This window comes from Ovis aries, chromosome 6 (genome assembly GCF_016772045.2).
Source record: "Ovis aries strain OAR_USU_Benz2616 breed Rambouillet chromosome 6, ARS-UI_Ramb_v3.0, whole genome shotgun sequence".
NCBI lineage: Eukaryota > Metazoa > Chordata > Mammalia > Artiodactyla > Bovidae > Ovis > Ovis aries.
This window is the reverse complement of record NC_056059.1, coordinates 114,176,502-114,197,801: the sequence shown is the minus strand read 5'-3', so window position 1 is coordinate 114,197,801 and position 21,300 is coordinate 114,176,502. Positions and strand designations below refer to the sequence as shown.

The 21,300-nt window shown below is 51.9% G+C and overlaps 1 protein-coding gene across 6 annotated transcripts in view; it reads right to left on the bottom strand.

Moving 5' to 3' along the window:
* Positions 1 to 21,300, bottom strand: part of TBC1D14 (TBC1 domain family member 14) — a 115,336-nt gene that overhangs the window by 30,098 nt on the left and 63,938 nt on the right. For 5 of the 6 annotated variants that reach the window (XM_042251670.1, XM_060417691.1, XM_027971234.2 and 2 more), the window contains 3 exons: positions 6,492 to 6,610; positions 4,523 to 4,605; positions 3,095 to 3,212 (listed from right to left, as the gene is read on the bottom strand). In XM_042251670.1, the coding sequence (XP_042107604.1) occupies positions 3,095 to 3,212; positions 4,523 to 4,605; positions 6,492 to 6,610 (320 nt within the window). Of the gene's footprint in view, positions 1 to 3,094; positions 3,213 to 4,522; positions 4,606 to 6,491; positions 6,611 to 12,885; positions 12,990 to 21,300 lie in introns of those variants that run through there. The other variant, XM_042251671.1, reaches the window with a different exon arrangement.

Here is a 21,300-nt window from a genome sequence, read left to right as displayed (position 1 = left end):
TATGTCACAGCCCTGGCCTCAGGGGGCTCACAGGTCAGCGATCCGTACAGACCAGGAGACTAGTGACTGCCTCCCACTGAGCAGTGACCGGGCCACGTACACTGCAGGCACTGCTCATGCAGAGACGGGCACCAGCAACCGGAGGGGCCCAGGGCTCTGTGCTGAAGCTGGAGTCTGCCTGACAATAGCATTCCAAGCAAATGAAGAGTGGGAAGGGCTTTCCGAGTGGAAAGCACAGCAACAAGAGACGACCTGGCCTGCTCCGGGAACCGCACACAGCTGGGCAAACACCTGCGGGGGGTTGGGGGGGGGGGAGGTGGCACCACCGCAGAGTGGCAGTGGACAGGCAGACCCCAGGGCCCCGTGATGGAAGCCGCCCACCACCGCCCTGCTGCACGTGGGCGAAGCGCTCGGGCAACAACTGCTGGACTCTAACAGCCAGAGCCCGCGAACTCACACCGCTCTGAGCTGCACAGAGGCGCTGCGTCTGCTGTGCACAGTGAACACACACTGCGAACAGACGGGGACAAGCGCGAAGGTGCCGAAGACTCAACACAGCACTTCTGAGCACGGGCTGAGGGTGGAGGAGCACGGGCTGAGGGTGGAGAGGAGCACAGGGTGAGGGTGGAGAGGAGCACGGGCTGAGGGTGGAGAGGAGCACGGGGTGAGGGTGGAGAGGAGCACGGGCTGAGGGTGGAGAGGAGCACGGGCTGAGGGTGGAGGAGCACAGGGTGAGGGTGGAGGAGCACAGGGTGAGGGTGCGAGGAGCACGGGGTGAGGGTGGAGAGGAGCACGGGCTGAGGGTGCGAGGAGCACGGGGTGAGAATGGAGAGGAGCACAGGGTGAGGGTGCGAGGAGCACAGGGTGAGGGTGGAGAGGAGCACGGGCTGAGGGTGGAGAGGAGCACAGGGTGAGGGTGGAGAGGAGCACGGGCTGAGGGTGGAGGAGCACGGGCTGAGGGTGAGGAGCACGTGCTGCGGGTGGAGAGGAGCACAGGGTGAGGGTGGAGAGGAGCACGGGCTGAGGGTGGAGAGGAGCACGGGCTGAGGGTGGAGAGGAGCACGGGCTGAGGGTGGAGAGGAGCACGGGCTGAGGGTGGAGGAGCACAGGGTGAGGGTGGAGAGGAGGACGGGGTGAGAGTGGAGAGGAGCACGTGCTGAGGGTGGAGAGGAGCACAGGGTGAGGGTGGAGAGGAGCACGGGCTGAGGGTGGAGAGGAGCATGGGCTGAGGGTGGAGGAGCACAGGGTGAGGGTGCGAGGAGCACGGGGTGAGAGTGGAGAGGAGCACGGGCTGAGGGTGGAGAGGACGGGCTGAGGGTGGAGAGGAGCACGGGCTGAGGGTGGAGAGGAGCACGGGCTGAGGGTGGAGAGGACGGGCTGAGGGTGGAGAGGAGCACGGGCTGAGGGTGGAGAGGCGCACGGGCTGAGGGTGGAGAGGAGCACGGGCTGAGGGTGGAGAGGAGCACGGGCTGAGGGTGCGAGGAGCACGGGCTGAGGGTGGAGAGGAGCACGGGCTGAGGGTGGAGAGGAGCACGGGCTGAGGGTGGAGAGGAGCACGGGCTGAGGGTGGAGAGGAGCACGGGCTGAGGGTGGAGAGGGGCACGGGCTGAGGGTAGAGAGGAGCACGGGCTGAGGGTGGAGGAGCATGGGCTGAGGGTGGAGGAGCATGGGCTGAGGGTGCAGAAGGCACAGCCCCACCCTCATCTGAGCCCCCGGAGCAAACCCCTTCTCCTCTCTCATTCAGCACCCTCCTCCCTAAGGCCAAGATGATGAAACCTCCCCTCACACAGAGGTCCAGAGAGGATTAAGTGGGGAGGTCACAAAGGCCGCCGCCGCACAGCCTGGCACCCGGCGCGGGTCCGTAAGCGGCGGTTCTCGTGTGCACGTGCGCCTCTGGATGCCATCAAGCATCAGGCAGTGCGCGACGGGCCAGGCTGGGCCCTGCCACCATGTGGGGAGGCAGTCCGGGCTTCTGAAGACCTCAACTCTTGTTACTGGGCCCCACTTGGGAAGAGGTGTTTTCTGACCATGTCTGAGGAAAACAGGCTCTGGGTGCAGCGTGTCTTCCCAGCGGAGAGCCCAGAGTGATCTCCCCCAACCCCACTCCCAGCGATGAAAGTGAGTGACAGCCAGCTACGTGCCCAAGCAAGCCCCCAGCTTCCTGGCCCACGGTTCAGGCTGAAAGAAAGGAAAAAGGAACTAGCACCCAAGCCTCTCCACAGCTCCAGCTGACGTGGGGAGGCCCCGAAGGAGCCACCAGCCTCTGTGCGTGGGCCTGGGGCTGCTGTCCCTCCACACACTGGCCCCGGGACTGCCGTCCACACGCTGGTCCCCAGCCATCCACATCAGGCCCCAGGAAGCCGTCTGCATGCCAGCCCCTAGCCATCCTGAAGATGCACAGTGCGTCTTCAGACAGAAAGAAGACAGCAGCTGAAGGACTCGAGTCGTCCCCGACTCCTGGAAGCCATCATCAGAGCAGCTCCGGCACCCCGGCTCCCTCAGAGGACAGACACTCAAGCAGATGGTGCAGTGTACCCGGGGGTCTTCTGTGGGCACCTGGAGCCAGGGCCAGGGCAGAAAAGGCTTCTCCAAGGAAGACTGAGCTTTAAAGAACAACGTGCTCACTGGACAAGGAGATACGGGGCAAGAGCACTGAGACCGCAAGATGAGAACATGCAATGGCCCCGAGCCTCCCCAAGGGAAAGACTCGCCCAAGCAAAGGAGAGGCGCAAGGCAAGGCCACAGGGAAAGGGACGGCTGTGCCATGGGAGGCCCGTCAGCTAAGCCACGAAATTCACAGCCTACACTGGAGTCCCAGGAGGCTGCTGCAGTGTTAAGTGTGGAAGCGACACACGTTTGTGCCATAGACTGCTGAGGACAAGACGAGGTGGAGGGGGCGGGAGAGGAGGGCGGTCAGAGCGCCCGTGGGAGGAACAAGGCTAGACCAAGGCAGGGGAAGAAGACCATGCGTCTCAAACTTATCAGGCAACTTCATCAACGGCGGCAACGCCAGCTACACTTAATACAGCTGCTCCCCATAAACTCTGCCAAGAAACGACATGCCATCTAGGGTGTCTGTGACGTCAGAGCGTACATTGTTTCCCAGTTGGGCAAAATCTCATTGTTCCAAGTGAGGACCGCATTTCCAATACTTTCTTCCAGTCTGCATCTTTCTTCCAGCTGCTTTTTCCTCCTCTGGGCTTCTTTCAGCTCTAGACATCACAATTAACAAGAAGAAAACATCTGTTAGCTGATATCCACTGATTCCTGGCTGGGTGACCCTTCTCAAAGAGTCAGGCTGCAACACACCAGGAAGACAGCACTGAAGCATAGTGTTTAAGACCTGACCTGGTTCATCTCACAGCTTAGGAAGTCTAGAAACCTTCAGTGTTATTTACCATTCAGTCAGCTTTTTGTAACACACATGTTGTATAACATGTATACAGAAAAGAACTCAGACAAGGACACGGCAAACCTATCACATGACAGACAAACCCATGAAGTTCCCACCCCAATCAGGAGACGGGACAGCAACAGGCGCCAGAAGCTCTGTGCTTCTTTACCCAATCCCCCTTCCAACGGAACCTGCAACCTCGCCCCTCACAGCTTAAGAATAACTCTGAACATGTAACAGCAACTGAGAAATACCACGCATTTTCATTTACATATACCTTTTGGGGGGTAAAATACACAAAACATAAAATGTACCACTTTATCCCCATTGAGCGTGCAATTCAGCGGCATGAAGTACATTCACGTTGTTACGCAACCGTCACGGCCACCTTCCGACTGGAACTCTGTCCCCACGAAACACCCACTTCCCATGCTACCCCTTTCCTGCTCCCCAGCCCCTGGCAACCTCCAGTCTAATTTCTGTGTCTGTGAATCTGACTATTCTATTGGGTTGGCCAAAGAAGCTCATTTGGGTTTTTCTGTTGGAACTTTGGCCAGCCCAGCAGATGCCTCACATAGGTGGGACCGTACAGAATTTATCCTTTTGTGTCTGGTTTGTTTCACTTAGAACAATGTCTTCAAGCTTCATGTTGCAGCACGTGTCAGAACTTCGTTCCTTTTTAAGGCTGGACGATATTCTGTTGCACGGGCAGACCATGTCATTTTACTATGGACACTTCTTAAACATCTAAGAATCATAGGGTGTTTAGGTGTCACGCGGCACTTTAACAAGTCCCAACACACCTCCTTCTAAGTGAGGAGAACTGAGCCCACGGAGGGCAGAGAGCCGCCTCCCCATCCCTGCGAGCTAAAGCTTTGCCCACCCTAGTACTCCCATCCTACACAAGCTCTTTCCTCATGTAAATTCAAAGTATTACCTCGATAAAGTTACCAGGAATGAACAGTTAGCAGGAATGTACATTTTTGATGAAAAATTATAAATTTCAAAATATTAAAGGCATTCACCAAAGTTCCGGTTCTAAAGCTTCAAAATGTAAAGAGAAAACACCTAGGAAGACACAAACTCTCGTGCTGCCTTACATAACCAAACATGTGTGAATTCCATTACCACGTTTTTTGGCCTGCACCACCATTTCTTCATACTGTTGCCTGTGTTTCTGAGCTTCTTCAGCTGGCTTCGCTGGGAGATTTCTTGATAGGAAAAAAAAAAAAAAAAGATTTTCCACCATTTCAAGTATTAAAGAGAAACTTGGAGCATCATTTACTAAAAAAATGAGAAGCTCAAAGATGGAAACTACCTTTGTTAGATGATAAAAGACACAGCTCTTTCAAAACCTAAAAATGTATTTTTTAAAACAAAATAAAATAAAGCTCGTTTTTAAAAACTTGAAATCTGAAGGTTAGCAGAAAGAAGAAAATAGCAATTACCCACAATTCCAATAGAGATAAACACTTAAATCTTTTCGTGTCTTTTTTCACCCCAGGTCTCCAAAGAAACTTTGCTTTGACCACATGCACTAATCACCGTCAACAGTCACCGGTGAAGCTCACTAATGGCGTATATTACATGTATGCATGAATCTACTCCCTGGCCTGTTTTTCAAGTGAGCAAGTTTCACACTAGCTATGCGGTTCATCTGTCTTATATCTGTATCTATATATGCATAACACACACATAGATTCATACAGCAATTCTAAACATCTAAATGTGGAGGACAACTTCGAATTCTGGTTAAAATAATGAAAGGCACATTCTCCTTCTGAAGCATGCTGGTGACTCTGCTGGCCCTGGAGAACCGGGCGGGCGGCCATGTCTGGCTGGTATGTGCCTCGCAGTGTCCCCCGCGCTCCCCGTGCTGAGCTGAATGACCGTCTCTACTGCAGGGCAACAGCTCGCGTCTCAGGGAGTGTCACAAGGGCTGAGCTTCACAGGGTGGCAGCTGTCACCCACAGTCCCTAAGTCCCTACCTACCTCTGAGTTCGCCGTGTCTCTTCCCATCTACCCACAATGTCCAACGACCAAAAATTAACATTGGAAGACACATAATGCTTCTTCAGACTTCATCAATTTTAAATGTCAGGGTTGGCAGGGACCTTAGAAATTCTAGCTCAGCGTTTTACAATCTCTCTTAAGGAAAACAAACAAACAAACAGTGGAATCTTTCTGTTCAAAAACAGGGTTCTATGGAAACCGACGCTTAACTAGAGATAACCTCTGGCCTGGTACAATGGAGCAATCCCTTTATCTAACTAGGGTCTCCAAACACGATCCGCAGGCCAGTCACCAAAACCAATCTCCTCGTCAGTTCGAGGCAAACCAGAGGTTGGAGGGGAAGACCCTTGCTAAGGCTCACCCAGCCCGTTTACTGCAGCACATCCCAAAGAACCAGCAGGCTAGTCCAGGCACTGTTCTGCCATTGTCTGGGGTACCTCCGAAACACCCTCTTCAGGGTATTCACTCTGCCGTTTCTTACAGTTACAAGCCAGTCTATATAACAGTTCTGCAAGTGTTTAGACATGCTAAATTAAAAAGTCACTTGAACAGAAAATCCGGGTTAAAACTTCTAGGTCAGGGCTTCCTTGGTGGCTCGGTGGTAAAGAATCTGCTGCCAACGCAGGAGACTCGGGCTCAACCCCTGATCCGGGGAAGATCCACATGCCATGCAGCAGCCACCCCTCTGTGCCATAGCTACTGGGTCTGTGCCCTAGAGCCCGGGAGCTGCAACAAGGGAAGTCACCGCAGTGAGAAGCCGGCATCCTGCAACGAGAGAGGAGCTTGTGCTCTCCACGTCTAGGGAAAAAAGCCTGAGCAGCAACGAAGACCCAGGAGAGCCACAAATAAAAATTAATTAATTAAAAAAAACACTTCCATGTTACATGAAACTTTTCCGAATCAGTCACACTATCATACAGAATACACATCACCACAGGGGACGAAGAGGGAACCCGTGTTTTTAGTAAGTGTTGTGCTAACTTGTTCTTTCCCTCAGGACCCAGTCCTTTGCTAATGAGACAGCAACCAGCAAGCGGACTGATCCCCCAGAACAAACTCTCTACAGACTCTCGTTCAGACTCACGCTGGTCTGTCCTCCAGGATGAGTGCGGTGGTGGAGAGAGGCTCAAAGTCAAGATTTTTCCTCACATTCTGCTTCGGAGAGGGAGGCTTGCTAGGTCGTCCAGCCTTGTCTTCATATTCCTAGGACAAAGAGACCAGGGATAACTCCAGGCCCGGCCAATTCTGAGGTTACAAAGCCCTTTTCAAAGTAAGAAAGCTGTTTTGTTATGAAATTGTCAAGTCCTTTAAATTGACTTTGAGGATGACATACTGAAAATATTTCTTGCTCTAAGAAGGAAAAACTGCCAATGAAAGGGTTCCTACAGCTCTGCGGTTCAGGTCATTGCTTCATGGGGACTGTGGGCTTTCCGCACTGGTAGGGAAGTCACTAAAGATCTCATCATTCCAGCTGCCCCTCGGAGGGACCACAAACACTGACTCAGGCCTCCTATGTGTCTTCTGGGTAAGAGGCGTGGATTCTGTCTTCTGGACACGGTAAATTTGAAATGATTGTTGCAGTGGCCACCAGGAAGCTCAGAGTCAGAGTGACAGCCAATTCTGGCACTCCTCTGACCCCCCGGCTTCATCTCCCACTCCCATCCTAAATTTCTAATGCATTTCCATTTATCCCACTGCATTTTATCGATTTTTGTTAACTTTTCAAATCTTTTCCAATACGAGGAAGGAGTTAAAGTTCTTGCTTGCAGGTGCTTAAAGCTGTTTCATTTTCTTAAAGCAGAAACATCAAAAAAAGAAATTCTTTAACACCTTTGTATGAAGCCATCATTGCCAGTTGGTACATAAATAACTGTGCCATGCCCTGGAAATCTTGGAGCAGCCTCCGCACCTCCAGGTCACTAATCTGTCCTATGAACTGCAACCACAAAACCTCAGTCACACCTGGCGACCCACATTCCAAACACCCAACCAGCAGAGTTCAGGAGAGCCAAGTGACCTGGGCCAAAGAGCCCAGTTTCTAAAGTTCTGTGTGTATCCTTGCGTGCATGGGTGCATGCTAAGTCACTCAGTCACACTGACACTCTGCGACCCTGTGGATTGTAGCCTGCTGGGCTCCTCTGTCCATGGGATTCTCCAGGCAAGAACAGTGCAGTGGGTTGCCATGGCCTCCTCCTCTGTACCCTTAGCCTTCTGCAAAAATAAAACCCAGCATTTTCTTGTTGTCTATTACAGACAAGGCTCTCAGGACTCTACCTTAAGTGAAGGCCACCTAGCTGGGAAGGTAGGGTAGAAACAGAGCAGCTGGCCTAAGGTGTAAGTGAGCGCTCCAGATGCAACCAGAGCAGTGTCAGGAGTGGACAGTGATGAACTGCCAAGTGCCGTTTATTAGCTCTAGCTGTTAACGGGGTACTGCTGGTAAAACTATCTGGCTAGCGATTATTCTCTCAGAAAAGCCTGTTGAGGTTTCTAAAAAGTTTAAAGGAAAAACTACTTCCTCAGAAGCCACAGGCTGTGAGAAGGGTGTGCACCGAGAAGCAGGTGGGAGGGGCAGTTTCTGTACATCTGGACGCACAGGGTTAGACGGCTCAGCATTGTTCGTTGCTGTTGTTCAGTTGCTATGCCATGTCTGACTCTTTGTGACCCTGTGGACTGCAGCACACGAGGCTTCCCTGTCCTTCACCACCTCCCGGAGCTTGCTCAAACCCACGTCCACTGTGTTGGTGATGCCATCCAACCATCTCATCCTCTGTCGCCCCCTTCTCCTCCTGCCCTCAATCTTTCCCAGCATCAGGGACTTTTCCAATGAGTCGCCCTGATGTAAAATGGTTTCACTAAAATCTAAAATGACCTCCGCTTACCCAAAGCTGAGAAAACGGACTCGTGTGTTCAGCCATTCATACCCTTGAGCACCTCCATGTGCCAGGCACTCAGCTGCAACTTAACACGGTAATAAACAGCTATGAGGAAGTGTCATACGTAGCACCTGATGCGGAACCTTGAGCTTTATAGGAAAACTACCTAGAGTTGTGCTCAGAAAGGTTCTGAGACATGTTCCATTTTAACAAGCATTGTTAACGAACACCCTGTAAAGTGCTACTCATCTGCTGACCCTGGTCTGACGAACTACATGCCAAGGCCAAAGAAGCCGAGCCCCAAGCCAGATGCCCGAGAATGTGGACGCCCACTGCCACTTGCTTCTGTGTGCTTTATCTCTGTAACAATCTCTACAGCAGGTGTCACCGTGTTTTACAAGCAAGGCCCCTGAGGTTCAGAGTGAAGTGACTTAGCCCCAGGCCCACAGCCAGCAAGGTGCGGAGCCTGTAGGACTCTCCTTTCCGACCCTCTGCGCAGGCCTGACCTCCCCTGCAGATACACTCACACAGGTGTCCAGCCGTGGAGGGAAGGGCCCAGGGCCCATTCGAGTCAAATGTGGTCTCTGGGGCCAGACAGGCCCAGCAGCAAATTCGGATACACCGAGAACCAGCCTTGACCTCTGGCGAAGCACAGCCTAGCCTGCCAGTGCCTCACCTCCACATCTGCAAAAAGGGCAACAGCACCTGGCAGAGGGGGCTGTCTCAGGAGTGGGGAGAGGTGTGTGAAAGCCAGCACAGCCCCCGGGGCAGAGAGAAGCTCCAGGAAGCCTGGCCAGACAACAATCAAGGTGCCCTGCAAAGTCTGCAAAGAGCACAGATATGAAAAGGAGTTGTAATGTTAATTAAATGCCTTGATTTGTGATCTTTAAAAGATCAGTCTCTTCAGTGGGAGCTCAAAGGCTCCATCATAGATGATAAAACGCAGCACAGCTATAATGAGCCAAGTGCTTTCCAAGGGCTTTACTCACAGAGAAATGGCTCACCTCCCCGCCTCACACCACCTGCAACCGGGAGAGAGGGGACCTGCAGGGGTGGCGTCTGGGAGGGGCTGGAGGAGACGGGGCAGGAGCACCCAGGCTCTGCAGCCATGCAGCCCACTGCAGCCTGCCTGGGCCAGAAGCAACTCAGTCTTCACATTCAGTCTAAACGAGGCTTTCAACTATGACACAAACCTGTAACAGCCAATTAAATGCAGATGCAGGGCAAACACTTAGGATTTAATCACATACTGCACTGCATGATTAAAAAAAAAACAGGCCTGTCCTGTCCACGCTTGCAAACCCAGGGAAAGCCTCTTCAACATTCTAAACAGCACTTCAGAATACAAACGGCTTTGGAGATTATTAACAGGTCCTACTCCAAACCTGGTTCTCACACTGTTACCTGGAGACGCCAACAGCAAGCTCATCTTCCAAGCTGGACAAACCAACATCAGGAACGAGAGAGAGGATGAGTCACTCTCAGGAGAAAACAACTTTCAGCTGTGAGTTTATCAGCATCGAGGTCAGCCTGTGATGTGGCCAGAGCTGGGGACTGGGAAGCAGAAAGACTCAGTTCTAAGTCCTGGCTCTGATGTGAGGCAAATCATCTTGCTTCTCTCTCAGCCACAAAAAAGAGCAACTGTGAAGACTCCTGTGATGATGATATGACGGATATACGTTCGATGGCTGCCCATAAAGTATGAGCCCTTTCCGTGTGCCAGGCAAACGGCAGGCTCGTCCCTGCCTCAGTCCAAGTCACCATTCTGAAGTTTCTTCTCCTGGGGCCCTTACGGGATCAAGTTTCAAAGTTTCCTGGTTTAAAGCAAGTAACAATGCCATTCATTGCTGTGCTCATCTGAAGTCCTACTGACTAATGAGGATAAAACATCCATTCAAGGAAGGCTACAGATTCCAACACCCTGTGTAACCCGAGGGAATTTAGAACGGGGTTCTTCAAAGTTCTAGGGGCAGATCAGTTTAACTGGTCATGACAGCATTTTTAAAATCAAACAATTAAAAAAAAAACAGGGAGCACACAGTAAGGAGAGCGTTTCAGTTCTATGCCTAGTTATGGCTCTGCCTTTTGACAGCCCTGAGTCTCAACCCACTGTCTAACCCAGGGGTAGGAGAGGGGGGTTGTGCCAAACCAGGACTGCAAGCCACTCATTTAGAACAGGTCACAGTCCCTGCCCGGAATGGTTTACCTTGTATGCTGCTGCGAAGGTAAGACTGACACCAGAGAGAGACAAGAAACAAAACCTGCTGTACCCCACTCCCAAAATACCTACTGTGCACAACCAGGGGCTAAGTGTGGGGCGTGTCTGTAACCCAGCCAAGGGTCAGGAAAGAAAGCAGTAAGCAGGCAGGGGGCCAAGGCAGCTGAGCAGCGCCTCAACGCCACACAGGGGCAGGGACGTCATGTGTGAAGGGGACGGCTAGACCCCAGGCCTGAAGGGCTCATTCTAGCTGGGGCAGGAAGATGCCAGCAGAGGCTGCAAGGCCAGGGCAGATAATAAAACATGCCATGAGAGGGCAAGCCACAGCTGCTGGAGCCCCAAGGACAGGACACCAAACGCTGCAGGGGCAGAGAAAGCATTTCCTAAAGGGGCCATCTCAGCGGACAGAGGATGGGGGAGCTGGGCTAGAAGCCACGAGGGCCAGGCATCCTGACAGCACAACGGCAGCCAAGAGACGATGCTCAGCAGGCCTATCTGCAGGGGGCGGGTGGGGCGGGCCATGAGCACTTTAAACCGGGAATGATGCTGAGTCAAAGTTCTGTTCCAGATTTTACAGTCTCAATAACGAGCTACCTGGAAGCGATGGGACAAGCTGAGAGCAAAGGAGAGAGAGAAAAAAGGAAGAGCCAGACTTGGTGTAGAGCCAGGGAGTAACAGCCCAGGGTGTGATGAGCCCATTAAACATATTCAACGGCAAGGTCTTCCTCCTGTACACGATCCGAACAGTGCTAAGGATGAGAACAGCGCATCAGACTCCGAAATTGTGTTTACTCTGCTGGTTAAAGAAGAAATGACAAAAAAAGTCTCCCTCAACAGACATTTGCCTAAGAGGAAACGATCAAGATTCCCAAACGGTGAGAAGGAGGAATTCCGGGGAGGATGACCAGAGGGGTGTCACTGCTACTCACAGCACTGCCGGAGCGCGGTGAAAGGCAGCTGTTTACGCCCCAGGGCGGCAACAGAGGCCCCTCAGCTTCCTGAAATCTACCCCAGCTACAAGCAGAGAGGGCCATCAGTGAAAACCTGTGCTTACACCTTGGACTCAACTGGTCACAGTATCAAGATGAGCTTTTTAAAACAAACAGAAGGTTTTAGAGGTATGTCTAGAATAAAAACACAGCAGGTTACTACCTGGCACCCATTAGAAAACTGCCCCGAGCCAACAAGAGTGACACCACGGCCACCGCCTGGGCACAGGCGAGGCCCCTGCCGGAGAGGCAGTGGGAGTGGGCAGCAGGCCTGGGTCTAAACCAGCACTTCCGGACCATCACCACCAGCAGCGCGACCTTGAGCATGTTTCTTCAGGTCTCCAAGCCTGTTTCCCCATCTAGTCAAAGGGAATGAACCAACCCAACACACAGCCACAGCAGGGGTCCCAAAAATGCCAAGGGAGTGTTACTGTCATTGAGTTACTACAAAACTATTCCTCACAGTATTTCCCCGCTAAGAGGGGTGCTTAATAACGCTGCGGTGAAGACCAGATGAATGCCAAGCACCGAGAACACTGCAGCGGGCTTTACGCTTTGCCCTTTGTCACGAGCAACTTTCGGGGAGGGGTGAGCGTAGTTTCGGAGCGTGGGACACAAGCCGGGTTTTGTTTTGCCATTTTCATCGGGTAGGAGTAGCCTGAACAGGTCTTACAGACACTGGGACTTCCGAAACGACAGTCCTCTGTGACCAACGAGGCTGACCTCACAGTAAGAGAGACCTCCAGGATCCCCTACAGGGCCCCTCCTCCTTCACCTCTTTCACCTACTTCCCAGTCTTTTCCCCAGAAAACATCCTCTAGGTTATGGGAAATGTTGGCATTTGGGAAACAACTCTCAGGAGGCCTGTCACAGTCCTTCCAAAACATGTAGAACACAGACGTTCATCTGTGGACTGGTGAATGAAACGGAACAGATCTGAACTGTGGGTTTTAACAAGCCTGCTTTCTGTTGCCATCTGACCACGTTTATTCCCACGTGGAGCAAACAGGGGGAATAAAAGAGGGGGGTACGCCCCGATCCCCGTACAAAGGCTTCCCCCACTCAGGCCTCTAAGAGGGGTGTCTGGCCTGTCCTCAATCTGAACACCGGCTTGCAATCCCCTTGTGGGTGATGAGAATCATGACGCGCCGGTGCTCTCTCTTACGGTCTCCCACCGTACCGTTAAAATTCAACCCTTTCCAGGGCACCGCAGACAAAGCACGGCAGTTGAGGAGGAAGACGCAGCGCCGCGGCCGCATGCAAGCTGCAGCTCGCTGGAGCAGATAAGATGCGTGGAGCGCCCACACATGGACACGGGTGCACCCACGCGAGGGCCTCCGGCCAGGGCCAGGCAGGCGGGCCCCCCGGAGGGGCGTGCGCGGGCCCGGCCCCACTCACCATGAACGCCGCGGGGCTCAGAGGCGCGCGGCCGGTGGCTCCATGCCCGAGCAGGCGAGCGGGGCTCCGCGGCGGGACCTCGGGGCGGCGGCTCCGGCGGCTCTGGCGGACGGGCGGGCGGGGGCGGCAGGCCGCTCAATCGCGCGCAGACGCCATGCAGCCAATCCGCGGCTCGGGTTCGGCGCGTCAGGCCTGGCTCACCGGGGACCCGGGTGCCGGGGCGGGGCTGGGGCCGAGGGAGGACGCCGGGCCCACGGAGCCCGCTGGGGTCCCTGCACCGCCGGCCAGGCAGGAGGGTCGCGCGGAGCCCTCAGGACCCCTCCGGGTGTGCCCACGCGGGCTAGGGGGGTCTAGATGCGGTACGCCCGCCCCAATACAACCGGGCCCGAGTGCTGCCCGCACTGAGCGAGTGACTGCGCGCTGAGCAGGCACCACGCTGCAAAACGCTCCCTACGAAGGCCAGCGGCGCAGCGCCCGGCAGCACACGCACACCTCTGCTTTGTGAGGCTTCTGAAAACCAGACGCGTACGCTACCAGAAGGAACTGCATAAAAATAGTAACACTGGTAACCTCCGGGGGTGGAAGTGAAGTGAAGTCGCTCAGTCGTGTCCGACTCTTTGCGACCCCATGGACTGTAGCTCTCCAGGCTCCTCCGTCCATGGGTTTCTCCAGGCAAGAATACTGGAGTGGCTTGCCATTTCCTTCTCCAGGGGATCTTCCCGACCCAGGGATCGAACCCAGGTCTCCCGCATTGCGGGCAGACGCTTTAACCTCTGAGCCACCAGGGAAGCCCCGGGGGGTGGGGTGACGGCTATTTTCTTTTCTTTGTACTGTTCCGTTCAGTGGCTCAGTCGTGTCCGACTCTTTGTGACCCCATGGACCGCAGCACGGCAGGCCTCCCTGTCCATCACCAACTCCTGGAGTCTACTCAAACTCCTGTCCATCGAGTCGGTGATGCCATCCAGCCATCTCACCCTCTGTCATCCCCTTCTCCCGCCTTCAGCCTTTCCCAGCATCAGGGTCTTTTACTGAACTACAGTTCAAACGTTTTCCACAATCAGATCAGTTCAATTAAAACGTCAGCTGCACACAGAAATGGAGTAGGAGAAATGTGACGAGTGATAGCTTGAGGGACTGCCTGGGAAGGGACAGAGTGTATCACCGGGGGTGACAGAACTACTATCTTGATAAGCATTCCTCAAAACTAATTGAATAGTACGCTTCAGAGGAGAGCATTCCACTGTTTGCAGATCATACCTCAGTGCTTTAAGTCTTAAAATCTGCGGTAAGGTCAAAATGATTGCTGGTCAGCCCATGGGTCCAATGTTCAAGGGCTGAGCTCTGGCTCTGAGACAGCACAGACCCTTCTTTTGTGATGGAAACTCACAACTCCTCAGACCACAGAAGGAGGCTTTCCCCAGCTGACTTTCTGAATAATAGCATTACCAAGTTACCACTAGAAACTTCACTCAGAAACCTACAGTGTCCATCAAGCTGCGGTTAAGGAGTCAGACAGCAACAAGAAATTTTCACAAGTCGCTGGCAGTTGCAGCCATTTTAGAAAGAATCTGGCAGTGTCTCATATATACAGTTCAATACACACCGACACAGCTGAGCGGCTAAACCCCCACCACCACCACCACACTTGTAGGAATCTTTCCAAAAGAAATAAAAAATACATCCACAAAAAGTCTTGCTAGCAAATATGCACAGCAGCATTATTCACTATAGCCCAACACCAAAAGAAATCCACCAAGTGAGGAATGGATAAACAGCATCTACAGCAACGAACAGGGGCACTGATACACGCTGCACGTGGACAGCACATAGGCAGGCGCGCCTCGGGGCACTGCGGAGTGAAAGGCAGATGAATGATAATGTGCATGATTCCATTTATACGAAATGTGTTTGATAAGCAAATCTCTCCACATAAAGCAAATCAATGTTCGCCTGGAGCTGGAGGTGGAAGCAGAGATCCGCTGTAAACAGGCATGAGGGAACTTTCTCAGGCGATGAAAATATTCTGCATCGGGACTGCAGTGGCCGTTGCGTAACTGTTTAAGTTTATTAAGAAATCACGAACATGTACACTGAGTGAATCTGATGGTATAATAATCCTGCCACAATAAAGCCATTTGTTAAAAGTAATAGGATAAAAGGGGAGAGGCTGATTCTGGCTGGAAGGATTAAGGAAAGCCTTGTTTATAAAACTTAACTCAAAATTTGGAAGTAAGACAAATGCATGGGGGAGAGGTGTCTCCTCAGTTTATACCTGGTTGTTTTCAACAAGCCTGCCTGAAGTTTTTAATCCTCTAGGAGATAAGCCTGTGCTACCTACCACTCGATTAGAACCCAGAAACTGTGAAGTGACATATTAACTTGCAAGTTTATGTCCAACTGAAAACTTAACTCCAGAGGTGATGTTTTCTTACCCTATTCGTTTATTTAAATCTAACCTAGCAATCTTATTCTAACTCTTTGTTTGGTTTTATGTCTATAACTATCTACTTCCTCAAATGTCTTTGGAATAAGTTTTTCCATCTTACTGCTTCATTTCACACATCTCCTCAATGTGTTAAATGAATCTTTAACCCATGATCATTTTTTTTAAGAAAGGTAAATGTCATCAAAGAATGGGAGAGTAACTGTTTTCCAGGAAGAGAATCAAGTGACACACAGCTAAGGTGAGTACAGGGACCTGACTGGATGCTGGTCCATGAAGAGCAGCTTGGTGCAACTAGAGAAAGAAGACGCGGCCTGGTCACGAACAGCGTCTGAACACAGCCACGGCCAGGCGCTGCTGCGGAAATTACTGATGATTTTCTAAAGCCTGATGACACCTTCATGGTTGTGTAGAGCGCTGAATGGTGATGTATTTATCGGTACGATGTCATGATACCTGCAAGTTACTTTCAAGTGATTCCATTTTTTGAAACTAGAAAAGGCAGGATAAAATGAATATGGTGAAATGTCAACAACTGTTCAATCTAGCAGAGCATAACATACGGCTGTTCATCATTAAATTATTCCTCGAACCCTTCTCTAGGTTTGAGTTTTTCTTCACAAGGGGACTAAACGAAGGCCAACCTCATCATCAGAACTCATCTTAAATACCTTCCCTGCAGAAACACTCTCTTGCCTCCCATGTAAACTACAGCAAGGCCCTGTTCGTCTCCCTCCCGGCATCAGGTTCTGTTTTCTCACAGCACTTAATCACACCTTGTAATTACATGACTCTCTGATTAGTACTTATTTCCCTCAAGAGGAAACCTCTGAGGGTGGGGACTGGCTGTTGTCTCTCCACCACTGGAGAGGAGCGAAGCCCCCAGCACAGAGGAGACACGCAGCGCGTGGACTCTGTCATTCTCCCACCTGTCTTCCCGTCTCTCCCAGAAGCACTCGCGGTGCTTGGCCCTAGGACTAAAGATGAACAAGGCTCCTTCCTCACGTCCCTCACAGACCAGCAAACAAACGATCACCACACTCTGGGGGTGCTCGGTCCTGTGACGGAGAGGAATCAGAGGGCTCCAAGAGCCCCAGGAGAGGCAGCCGACCCAGCCTGAGGAGTTACTGTGTCCTTCCGGAAATAAGTCCTGAGACAGGAAGAGAGCTCGTTCTATTCTCAAAGACACGCGTGGGTTCTCAGCCTCTCCTACCAACATCTAGTCCACAGTGAGCCTGCAGGCTCACTGAATTTAAATATGAGAGACACGTGTTAAGCATGGGCTAAATACATATTAAGACATGCTTGCCAAAAACACACTGCTTATCCCCTCGGCAGGTGGTAACCTTCGAGTTACTTTAACAATAGTTTCTATCACATATTTTACATCTGAGTACCATTTATAAAGTTTTAACTATATACCATGTGAGGACAGGTTGAATTTACTAAAATTTGAAACTTAAAAATAAGAAGTCAACAGAGCCTCTTCTCTATCTCAGTATGGCATTAGATTTGACTTTATCTTAATTCACCTGTCAAGAATTCTGCCTCCTGAAGTTTCTGAGTTAGCCAGAGCTCATTCCCAGGCTACCAGCACCCTGGATTTATTTCCTTATTGGTTAACCTACAACATGGTTGTCTCCACCCTTTGAGGTCAGGAGGTGAGACTGGGTGATTTGCTCCATGCAACACCCTAACGCACGGCTGACAAAGCCCAGCCACGCTACAGGCCACTGGGTTTCACAGGAAAGCACCGGCGCCAGCGCCCAGCTGAGGAAAACTGGTTAAATAAACCAAGACATGGCTGCACAAAGGCCATACCTCAGCGCGTAAAAACGAGATCACGGGAGAATACTTAATGATATGGGGAAATGTCTATGTTGTCATAGAGATAAGAAAGTCTACAAAGTGGCGTGCTTTGAAATTCTGAAATTCATTCATCCATTTAACGGGCTTCCCTTGTGGCTCAGAGAGTAAAGAATCCTCCTACAATGTGGGAGACGTGAGTTCCATCCCTGGGTTGGGTAGATCCCCTGGAGAAGGGAATGGCTGCCCACCCCAGTATTCTGGCCTGGAGAATTCCACGGACTATACAGTCCATGGGGTCCCAAGGAGTGGGGCATAACTGAGTGACTTTCACCCATTTAACAAATTCGTTTTAACCATCCAATAAAGCTAGGAACTGTTCTAGCCCTGGGGAGAAAGTGACTGAAAAGCAAACAAGGTCTGCTCCTAAGCTTCGTGAATTCACATTCCGGGAGGGGTCGAGAGGCAGGCAATAAAGAGGCAACAAGCAAGTGGGCAAGAGTTTACGACGGAGAAAAGCGCTGTGCAGAAAATACCCAACAGCCCTGGGGCAGAGGATGGTCCTTCAGACTGGGTGGCCAGGGAAAACTGCTTAGAAGACACCACCTAGGAGGGAGCATCTGAGCTAAGACGGGACGAGTCTCATTCAACCCCCTCAACCCCACGAAGTGAGTCAGTCCTGTGCCAGGCAGAGGGACAGCCCCCAGACACACCCATGTCAACCCCGGGGACCTGTGACTGTTAGCTTAGGTGGTAGAAGGGACTCTGCAGGCGGGATTAACGTCATGGGCCCTGAGATGGGCAGACTATCCTTCATTATCTGGGTGGGCCCAAAATAACCCCAAGTGTCCTCAGAAGATCGAGGCAGAGGAGGATGTGAAGATGGAAGCAGGGGAAGGCGACGCGCTGATGGAAACAAACTGCAGTGACGCAGCCACAGGCCAAGGAGGCCGGCAGCTTACAGAACCTGGGACGCGAGGCACAGGCTCTCTCCCGGCCTCTAAGGAGGCCAGCCCTGCCTACACTTTGATCTTAGCCTGGAAGATTCATTCCAGATTTCTGACCTCCTAACCATGGGAGGATACATCTGTATTGTTTTAAGTCACCAACTTTGGTGGTAATTTATTGAGGAGCAACAAGAAACGAGTATAGGTACCGTCAGCATCCTCTCCCCACCCCTCCCTTTTCCCAGACGCAGCAGCTGAGGCTCTGAGTACCTTCCCTGGATAAGTGACAGCTGGTCAGGGGCAGGGTGCGATTTCAACCAGGGCAGTCTGGCTCCGAAGCCTCTTCCTATCAACTCCCCTGGTGCACGGCCTTCGAACTACGACTTCACTTTACCACAGCCATGCCCCCTCCATGGTCCTAAGGCCACACTAACTATCAGACACGGGCAGAGGATCAAGGAACAAACGTAACACTTGCCTGTGAACTCAAGGGTACCACGGAGTGGGAAAGACTGAGGGCAAGGGAAGGGGGCAGCAGAGGGTGAGATGGTTGGATGGCATCACTGACTCAATGGACAGGAGTCTGAGCAAACTCCAGGAGACAGTGAAGGACAGAGAAGCCTGGCGAGCTGCAGTCCAGGTGGCAAAGAGTCGGCACGACTGTGCCACTGAACAGCAACAACAATGGGGTTTCCAGTGGCAAAGAGCAAACTCCACCTGACGCGCTTTCACACGCTGACAAGATGCAGAGCCACGTTCTGAGCCCAACTCACACTAGCAACTTAAAGGACAGTTTAGAGGAGACTGAAAGTCCACAGCCTTACTCCTCTCAAATCTGAGGTGCCTCCAAGTCCCGCGTGGCCGCTTGCTGACTGCACCTCCTCAGAAGGGTCAGCTAGGCTCCACACATTGCAGCCGAGACAAGCCAGCCAGGCCTGTGCCCATCAACCCCTGGGAAAGGCCCAAGAAGTGTCTCCCCTGCTGATCCAACAGGGCTCAGAGACTACAAAATACTTTTAAAAATCTCAATCTTCCATTGGGAATTAGATTGATGTGGGAAAAAAAAAGCAGTTTTCTCTGGCTGGCAATATTTTTATATCAACATATTAAATTGTTCAGGGAAGCACAGGAGCATTTGAAAGCTCCCAAGGGCCACCTCCCTACATCTTCCTCGGAAGTGGCCTCGATTCAGCTGCTTGCCTGGAACACACTTTTCTGGTTCAGGTTACTCAACAGGCTACTCAGCTGCAGATACAATCACCGGAGCCCACAGTCAGTCACAGACCAGGTTCAGAAGACGGACGGTCCCCTCTGAACAATCCTGGCCACAGCGTCTTCAGGGTCAGACTGGGCAAGTCTCCTGAGAGCCGATTGTGGACACGCCAGAGAGAAGCTGCACAGCTCTATCACAAACGTGTGCCCGCGAGCGAAGCATACACTGTCCCCTGGCTCAGAGGAAGGCCAGGGAGGGTAGGGAGGCAGGGCGCGGAGTCTCAGGTGAAGAGGGCTTTCCTGTTAACTCTGTGTGCCTCTCTCATTTGGGGATTCTACAAGTGTTTTTTTTCATGAACTAGTTTTTATAATTTGTAAAAAAAAATTTTTTTTTAAGCTGTTTCAGATGGAATTCAAGACTGATTCTGCCAACTACAAATTTCCAAAACACACTGAACACTCCTGACAGTGGCAAAGTTGCTCTAACTTACTTTTTTAAGATTTTTATCCAGCCACAGGAGTAAAGGTATAGCCCTGAGGTGAGACCGGAACACGAGAAGCAACTGACATTTACTGAGCTCTCACTGGACACCAACCACTGCTCCAGCAACACCCACACTGAAACACAAACTGAGCGTGTTAGCTTTTATCTGTTTCGGCTGCACCACGCAGCACACAGGGTCTCAGCGTGCCAGGGGTCGGGCCCGTGGAAGCACAGAGCCTTCTAACCCCTGAACCACTGCGGCTACCACCACCCACTACCACCCAGACTTCCTCCCTCTGAACCTTCACAAGCACAGGCAAGACGGGCATTATCTTTGCAGAGAAGGAGCCACCGGTTAAGAGAGGCAAAGGCAAGTCGGCAGCCTGAAGCCACGCAACTGACTGCGAGTGACCAAACCAGGACACAGACAAGGCGCCCTCTGCTCAGAGTCCCTCCCAGGCCTGACCCCTCTGACCCCAGCAGGGTCTGCGGCCCCAGGAAAGATCGGCGGCCCGTCCGTTTCCTGGCCTCGAGCTCCCACCTCCCCCTGGGAGCCCCAGCGCAAAGGCTGGAAGTGTGCCCCGAGTTCCGCCCTCTCGGACTGACGGGGGAAGGCATCACTTCCACACCTTGAGAGGCACCGGGCACGGAATCCAGCTTATACTAAGGCATCTGAGGCGAGAGAGCTAAACTGCTCAGATGAATTAACTGTCACCACGACAACAGGAGACAATCCATGCACAGAACAAAACCTGTCCAAACTAAAGGACCACACTGCCATTTCCCTTTCTCCTCGCTTCCCCCTTTCCTTCTCTTCCACAAATGCCTCATAGAAAAGCCTGATATAGAACGTGCTGCCTCTCTAAAATCCAAGATAATAAGAATTAGACATTTTATACTCATAGCTCAGTCGGTAAAGAATCTGCCTTCAATGCAGCAGCCCCAGCCCTGGGTTCGATTCCTGGATCAGGAAGATCCCCTAGAGAAGGAAATCGCAACCCACTCCAGTATTCTTGCCTGGAGGATCCCATGGACAGAGGAGCCTGGCAGAATACAGTTCATGGGGTCGCAAGAGCTCAGACATGACTTAGCGACTAAACCACCACCACAGACATTTTATGAGATAATCTGCTGCTGAGACTGAGACAGTCAATTCTCGGGTAGGTGATAAGAAGTCCCCAAGGAGAAGAAAGGGGTCTGGAACCCCTGAGAAGGAGAAAGGGGTCCGGGTCTCTCAAGGAGGAGAAAAGGACAAACTTTTTCTACATTGCTTTGTCTTGATCAATATAACAATGTATCTTCTTGAGGACATGTTTCTCCTTAACAAGAACCTTATGACTAATCCTGTTATCTTAAGATGTATATTGTGGAAGTGGGTCTGGTTCAGTTCAGTTCAGTGGCTTAGTGATGTCCGACTCTCTGCAACCCCACGAACTGCAGCACGCTAGGCTTCCCTGTCCATCACCAATGTCCGGAGCTTGCTCAAACTCATGTCCATCAAGTCGGTGATACCATCCAACCAT